Source organism: Crocodylus porosus, unplaced genomic scaffold (assembly GCF_001723895.1).
Source record: "Crocodylus porosus isolate Cpor-Errol unplaced genomic scaffold, CroPor_comp1, whole genome shotgun sequence".
Lineage (NCBI taxonomy): Eukaryota > Metazoa > Chordata > Crocodylia > Crocodylidae > Crocodylus > Crocodylus porosus.
In genome coordinates, this window is record NW_017728928.1 from 11,411,334 (window position 1) to 11,419,622 (window position 8,289).

The 8,289-nt window shown below is 47.0% G+C and overlaps 1 protein-coding gene across 3 annotated transcripts in view; it reads right to left on the bottom strand.

Moving 5' to 3' along the window:
• Window positions 1-677: 677 nt before the first annotated feature.
• The window catches only part of FDXR (ferredoxin reductase), a 20,847-nt gene continuing 13,235 nt past the window's right edge, over window positions 678-8,289 (bottom strand). For all 3 annotated transcript variants that reach the window (XM_019542512.1, XM_019542511.1, XM_019542513.1), the window contains exons 9-12: window positions 7,101-7,300; window positions 6,497-6,668; window positions 5,504-5,677; window positions 678-2,635 (exon numbers count right to left, since the gene is read on the bottom strand). In XM_019542512.1, coding sequence (XP_019398057.1) covers window positions 2,505-2,635; window positions 5,504-5,677; window positions 6,497-6,668; window positions 7,101-7,300 — 677 coding nt within the window. In that variant the 3' untranslated portion in view covers window positions 678-2,504. The remainder of the gene's footprint in view (window positions 2,636-5,503; window positions 5,678-6,496; window positions 6,669-7,100; window positions 7,301-8,289) is intronic.

Consider the following 8,289-nt stretch of genomic DNA (forward strand, 5'->3'; position numbering starts at 1 on the left):
TGGCCTGTTACAAACTAGTCAGGGGGCATCATCAGGCACTAGGGAGTCCCTGTTCCCCCAAGCACGGACAGGAGTGACCAAGCTGGCAGAGGGTAGATTCAGGCTAGACATCAGGAGATGCTACTTCACTGTCAAGGCAGCTAGGATCTGGAGCCAACTTCCAAGAGAAGTGGTGCTGGCTCCTACCCTGGGGGTCTTTAAGAGGAGGTTAGATGAACACCTTGCTGGGGTTGTTAGACCCCAGTACTCTTTCCTGCCATGACAGGGGGTCAGACTCGATGATCTGCTCAGGTTCCTTCCGACCCTACAAACTATGAAACGTCTGGGCCCTGTAGCACAAGTGTTTGGGGACTCGTGTTCAAGAGGACTTCTGCAGGCATGAAGAAAGCAGTGGCAGCCACCTCCTATAAAGCAAGCAAGATACGGCCCTCCCAGTCATATCACAGCAGACAACTGCTGTGCTACAGTATATCCTCAGATGTAAGCTTCTTTATATAGAGAACCAAACTGAAGATGCAGCAGGACAGAACAAGCAATTCCCTTCCTTTACAGTCAGCAGCGTTACCAAAAGAGCTTTATTAACTTTTCCAAATCCACACTGACGTCACCTCCAGTTCAAAGTTCAGCATTAGGAATGCATCATCCGCAAGACATAACAGGAGCTGCATCACACAAGCAGCTGTTCGGCAGGCTTTATTGCTCGTTTGCATACATGTTTCCAGCATTGCATTTCCCGAGTTTCTTAATGAGTTTACAAATGAGATTTGGAAAAAAAAAAAAAGAGATGAGTCACAGATCCCGCTGGTCTAAAATTAGACTAAATGTCGAACGTGGAAATACAGTCTGGAACCCCCTTCTGCCCCTGCAGCACAGAGGTGTCCATGTTGCAACAAAAACACCACAATAGGAAAATCCTACAAGAGAAGCACCGCATAGGGCCACAGAGACGAACTCCCCCCTTTTACCCGCAAGTCTCAACTACAGGAGACATTTACTACAGAGCTCCTCACCATGGACTATTTACGGTCATGTGTCAGGAAGCAGGAGCCATCTGAACAGTTTGTATGGGACAGGCCAGTCCCCCAGTGCAGACTCAGCTAAAGAGAGGGTGCCAAGAAGCAAATTTTTTTTCCTCAGTCCAGCTGAAGTGCACTGCCACGGTTTGTACTCCAATTATTCTGTCAGTAAACGGAGGAGTTTAGTCTCCAGGGGCTCCAAGTCCTGCCTTAAAACCTGGCATCGTGTCAACATGATAAATTTGGTCAGACGAGCATGTGATAAGCTTCAAAAGCAAACAGACTATAAAAAAGGCAAGCAGACCAAGAGTGTGCTAGTGCCAGACAGCTACACCTCTGAGGAACTGGTACTCAGATGATCACAGATATTTAAGGACAAGCCAATTATGTGGTCATTAACCCACCATCCCTCCTCCACAGGAAAAAAAAACAAAAAACAAAAAAAACAAAAACCTCCACAATCCAGGTTTCATTTGGGTTTCCATCTTGAAATGCTACCAAGCAGATAAGGAGACTCCAAGGTCTATTGATACTGTTTGTTTTAAGCAGGCAACTAGCACTGAGCCTGGAAGATTTGGGGGAGGAGGGAGAAATACAGTACTAGGTAGGCCAGCCAGCTCAAAGATTATGACAAACACCGAGATCAAATTGGACTTTTAAAATGGCAACCTGAGTTTCATCCTCTGTCTCCTGAAAGGGTTTTACAGGTACTCCTCATTTAACGTCATCCCAGTTAATGTTTCATTATTACATTGCTGATCCATTAGAGAACACACTTGTTTAAAGTCGCACAATGTTCAGTTATAACGTTGTTTGGCCGCTGCCTGCTAGTAGGCAACTACTGTGACGTAACTGGATTTGCTTAACATCGTTTGGCTTAAAAATCACAATTTAAGAGTGTAACTACAACATTAAGCGAGGAGTAGCTGTACTTGAAATGATTATATAAAAGAAACAGCTTGCTCAGAAGCTGACAAGTTACAGGGCAATTTGGCTTTAGGCTTTTGGACTAAATGGAAAAGATGATGGTCGTTCATTTTCTTTCATTGGGTTTAAAAAACAGTACCGAGTAAAGAGTCTTTCCCTTCAGGCTCACAGAATGGAAAGGAGCAAGGCCTCTTCCAACAGGAATCTCAACCTAAGCAGCACCTGGTCTAACGACCCAGTTAGCGAGCTCCAGAAGACTGCTGCAGAGGTGGCCCCAGGATAGAATGGGGCTGGAGATCAGACCTGGTGTCGTTTAGTGGTACATGGCTCTTGCGGGGGCTCACACCCACTCTGAGAACCCACGGTCAGTTCCAGCTCAGCCAGGGAGAGCCCCAAAAACCCTGCAGCCAGGTGCCTTCTCCCGGGTGTCTGAGAAGAGCAGCTGGTTCTGACTGTACCAATCCTCCACTGCACATACAACCAGCAGTGAACAGGACTTCCCCAGCAGATGCCAGCTGGTGTGCTCAGTTCTCACTGTCGAAGTGCTGATCATGGGCCTCTTCAGTGACCAATCAACTGGAGCATCTCCTGAGGATCCACAATCTTCTCCCGAGGCTTGCCAGCCAGTTGGCCCCTTGCCACTTCAGCAGCATCTATCTTCTCCCAGTCTGAGAAGGACACCGGATGGACCCCTGATGTTACAAGAGGGAAAAACCACATATCAACCATCCCCAGACTAGCAGGAATTAAAACACACAAGCAAAGAAGAAAAAAAAAAAGTCTCTCACACCCAGGCATCCTCAGGCCTCAGCAGCACAAAGCCATAAATTTCTACATCTGTTATAAGAGGGGCTCTAGAGATCTAGTCAAATCTGATTAGTCAGACCTTTTCAAGCCATAACAATATTCAGCACAGCACTACCTTAGGGGATGAAATGCCTCTGGTTCACTTTAATGTCTTCAACTGTTAGATAGAAGTGCGTGCTTTAATTGAAAGCCTTTAAATACAGCAGTAGCGAATGACCCTCTTGGGTGTTTTAATCTATCCTCAAATTTGCCTGGAAGGATTGCTAAGAAAACGGATGAAGAGCAACCGTCTTGTTGTTTATGCAGCTGACAATGACGTTTTATCCAAGGACTGCGCTGCTTTTAAACAGGTCTTTCCTGGCAGCCACACCTCTCCTCAGCAAGTGGCTATTAACCTTGGCGATTACATTCAAGTTGAATTACGGTTCCCTCGCTCCCCACTTGAAGTACTAAAAGTTGGGGCACAATGTAATTTGTTACAAACTTTGCTCTAGCCTACGAGCTCTCTGCCAAGAGACGTTAGCAGGACTCGGAGCAGGATTTGACATTTCCATGAAAGTCAGAGAACCCATTCACAAATTATAAAAGACGGGTTCAAAAATGAGAGAGGAACAGAAGCTTCAGGATGTACCCACCACTAATGAGCAGGGCTGGGAAGGAAATACCCCTAGAGGCAGACAACCCGGGGGTTCCTTGCAGTTTCTGAGGTTGATAACGCCCAAAACCCTACAACTAGGACAGAGCTGAGGAAAAGGTCTGTTCCTGGAAAGACTCTGAGAAGAGGCTACAGCAAGGGGGGCAGACCCAGGTTTTAAGAGGACAGAAGGAAAGGGAAAATAAAAAAAGGAGAGAGAAAGTGAGTTTGATTTTGCCTCAGTTAACAAGACCCTAAGAAAAAAGAGAGCTGGAAGGGACCTCGTGAGACCAGAGTCCAGGCCCTTGCTCAAGGCAGAAGTATCCCTGGCCGAATCATCACAGTCATGCATTTATTTAACCTGCTCTTGAAAAACGTCCAAGAATGGAGAATCTGCAATTTCTCTACCTTGTCTATCCCAACGCTTGACCACCCTTGTAGTCATAAAGTTCGTCCTAATTTCTAACCCAAGTTTCCCCTGCTCAAGCTTGAGGCCACTGGTCCTAGTCTTGTCGCCTAAAAGAGAGGGCTCATGGGCAGCCTTGAACTCAACCCCTTCCACCTCCTAGCCCAACATCCAGCCCCGGAGCCACCAAGCAGGCAGGTTTAAAGCAAAAACAAAAGAAGATGTAGACTGCTTTCAGGAGTGGACTATGATCCCACTTCTATTGAAGAAAGACCTGAATGCAGTACCTTGGACAGCTCACCCATCCAGACACACACGGGGACAGAAATGGGAGAGGAAGACCTGAACCCAGGACCAGGGACAATCCATCATGAAGCAGAAGTAGAAAGCAGAATAGCAGGACCAGGCAGAAGAAAGGGATCGGAGTAGTACTTGGGAAGACTGTGGACCTAATTTGTGGCAAGCCTGCCAAAAAAGTTGACCCCCTACTATTCTAAATCAATTCAGAAGTGGAGAAGATGGAAAAAACAGCAGCTGCATTTCACATCTGTGAAACGAATTTGCACATCTCACACCACAACGGACAGGTAGTCCCATCATAGAACCCATCGGTGCACACAGCAAATCTCACAGGTAAACTCAGCAGACCACAAAGAGAATCCCATGCTTGCAGGAATGGTTCTTCCAGCGTAGGGTCAAGGCTTCATGCAAACGCTGTACTGGTGGAAAGCTTTAGAAGCATTGTTGCCTGATGTCCTGTGACAGCCTGAACAATCTCAGTCCAGAGGACTGACTCTTAGAAGTTGCTTCAAAAAAGCGATGTACACAAGCTTCTATGTTCTATTAACACATGAAGAGACTAGGCTGAGCAGCAGTTGCTCATAATAGTACTTTTGGGCAATAAAACCATTTAGTTTTAATTTCTCAATATTATGTACCACAAGGCAGACTCTCTCATTACTGTCCCAGCAATTTAGATGGCATCAACATGCATCACAATTTTCACGCACTTTTTATTTAAAAAGGTGGGGGGGGGGGGGTGCCTGGCAAAGTGTGACAGGTAGATAATAAGAAGACTTAACCAATGCTTCAAAAACTTCTAAAATCAGCAGGCAGAGTCTGAACCAGAATTTAAAAGAACAAGTGGGATATGAAGGAAGAAGTTAACCTTTTAGGTGCTCATGCAAAGGGAAACACCAAGTCACGAGAAATTTGTGCTTCATGAGATTTTCCCTGCCTGCAAAATTCACTCCAAAATAGTATGAGGCCAGGTGGTAGTCATCACGATGTCGGCTAGTTGAGCAGGCAGGGGAAGGTACAATGAATGGAAATAAGAATGAATAACTTTCCTTTTGTCCTCTTAGAACCTCGGTGTTAAGCTTTTAAGACAGGAATACAAAAAAACCCCCTGCTGTCCAGTGCTCTCATGTATGATTTCCAAGAGGCTCTCTGGATTGAACATATACCCATTTCTATTTACACATCCCATGCCGCCAAATAAGACATGCACTTTGTTTTGAAAAAGCAGAATGAAGATGGAGATTTCCCCCTTTAACCAAATTGTTCAGAATCAGTTTCCTCATTTAAGATGCCCACCCCAGGTTCTGGTCTATAATTTTCAGGAAAAAGGTAAGCGTAGGATACAAATGCATAAGGTGCATTTGTTGCCACAGAGTCTCACACCAGAGGTTGCCCATAAGCATGTCCACTGACCTCGACTCTGTAGGATGCTCCTCACAGACTCAAAGCCTTCCTTAGTGTTTGAAACATTCAGCATCCCGGCCTGGAGGTCCTCTAGCACAGACTGGGCTGTGTCAAAGCTATCGTTCATGGTGGTGATGATCACCCCAGTAGGTCCCCTTTTCACCCAGCCGCTGCAGTACAGCCCTGCAGAGCATTACACAAAAATCAGCCATGCCCCAATACACAGTCCCCAGTGTGCATATAGGGGCGTGCTCAGTTCCCCAGTACAAATGTCCCTTTGTGGGGAAGAGATGCAACACATCTCCCTATCTACTGATGTTTCATGTGGATGACTTCCTTATCTACTAAAGTTCCACACCTCCTCCTTTATAAAATTTCTCAGATTTAGACAGCCACTGCAGCCAAGGAAAACACAACAAAAAAAACCCCACTATCATTACCAAGCCCACAAAAGGGTTTGCTCAGTGGAGTTTACCTGGGGAGACCACCTTCCGCACCATTCAAATACACTGCATCATCTCAGCAGCACTTCCCAAAACCACCCCTCCCCATTCCACCTGTCCTTCCCCAGTGCACAGCTATCAGTTTACAGCACTGGGATGAGCCTTAAAAAAACAGCCACCACAGATGTTCTCTCATTAATAACCCCCTCGAGGCCTGGTAAAATGACTGCATCCCTCAGTGTCACTTGCTGCAAACATCTGAGCTATTAACATTATGAGCTACAAGACAGGTCTTACAACAACCATTTAAAATTTTCATAAACAGAACACAACCAGCTCTGGTTACATTTTGGACATTTATAAGCAGTTTCTGTCAGAGGAGCTAAAAGGCTGCCCAAGGTGAAGTCGGGTGTCACGTAGGGAGCCCACAAACTAAGCCAGAGCAGAACAAGGGAGCTCAGGTCCCAGTCTCATTCTTTATAAGCCAGACTCCCCCACCCTTCATTCACACAGGCATCGCAGCCCACTTGTACTCCAAACACCGAGGGTTAATACTGACCTGGGACCCCCTGAACCCTGCCCAGGTGGTTGGGGATGATCCCATGCTTGCGGTCAAATGGAACAGAAGATCCAAGCGGAAGGCTCCTGTAGCCAATGCTACTGAGGATCAATCCACACTCAAGCTCCTCAACTTCTCCAGTGGGGACAGCTGTGGCCGACTCACCCGAACCCTGCATAGCTCAGGGAGGCAGAGAAAGGAGGAAGAGAGGAGAAATCAGAGTAGCCTTAAGACCCTCGACTGGATCCGCTAGGAGAAGCAGTGATGTTGCCAGTGAATCGAGGAGGTGGAACAGATGCAGAAGATCTAGGTGGGTGTGGGACATGCTCCTATACCAGCTCAACACCAACATATGGGGAGATTTTCCTATCTCACATTAGAAACAGCTCCTGGCTGAGAGGCAGCATTGGCTTCCCAAAACCTGCTATTTCAGATGCTCAGGTAGCAGCCAGCTCTGCTGGCTCCTATCAGCCTCAAATTCCCTGGTTATCTTTCAATTACTGCTGCCCCAGCTCTCCAGCCTCCTACTCACCTCCCAGCAATGCAGACACCCAGGCAAGGGAACAAGCAAACACTCTAGGGAGAGAGAACTGAAAGTCCATACTTCCAACCTGGTGACGGCCATACGGATCCCTCTTGCTCGCTTCCCATCGGCGGTGGGCAGAATCTCCAAAGGACTGCGCAGGAACTTCAATCCCCACTCCCTGGTGGCTGATGCCCAAATCTTGGCCTCCTTCTCACCAGGTTTCTCCAGGGCTGTTTTGATCATCAGCTCAGTCAGCCGCTTCCTCGGTCTGGGGACATCTGAAAATTGAAGAGAGGACTGCAGGAGCATGAGAGACTCCAGACCATGGTCCATCAGTCCACTAAGAAAGAACAGGAAAGGAGGAAGAACTGTTTGGGCCTCTGGACAGTTAATCCTGAAGGATGGAGGTCATCAAGCTAACTCAGAGAGCTTGCTAGCCCATGGGTCAATTTAAGGCCAAGGCCAATTCATACAGGTAGTCGTTGAGCGGCTGCATCCAGCACCTGGGACTTTTGAGACTGCAGCTCTTGGGGACTCTGTTCCAAATCCAAATTTGGAGGAGAAAGCCCTTGCACACTTTAAAACACAACTCTTGTTTCAGTTTCAGCTTTAAAACAAGCTTCAATATCAAGACTTGCACACCCCTATATGCAGTCAGAAACAGACACCTGGCCCTTCATGTCTGCTCACCACCCTGTTCTATAAAAGCTCAAAAAATGAAGTCAGCAGCATTCAGCCAGCCCCTATGCTGGGATCTCCAGGAATGCACAGATGTCCTTTTCTCTTTGCTACACTCCTGCCATTTTGGGAGCCTCTGGCTCCTAGCACACGTTAGTTTAAAGGTATGATGGGATCTGATCCCCAAACCCAACCTCTGTGCCTCTTGTCCAGCTATATGTGCATGGCAGGAGCTAATTTGGGGGTTAGATCCCAAACAGGGCCCTTTCTACTTGCCAGTGCAGCCAGCCCAGCATCATGATGATGGATTCCCACTCCACTGAGAAGTTGAAAACCAGATGTCCACACCCCAGTATGTCCTGGTCCCAGCCCCAGGACCGACAATCAGCTATTAAAGATGAGCTGCAGCAGCCAGGCTGAGACCCTGGTGCAGTCCTGGGGACAGAGCCAAGAACCAACTGGCCCTGGGGCAGCCCTGGACATGCCACATGTTCAAAATTAAAAGCACTGCACAAAGCATTTTTGTAACTAGTTTGTATTCTACCTACAATATTTTTATAGTTGGTTTGCCATTTTAACACAGCTTAAA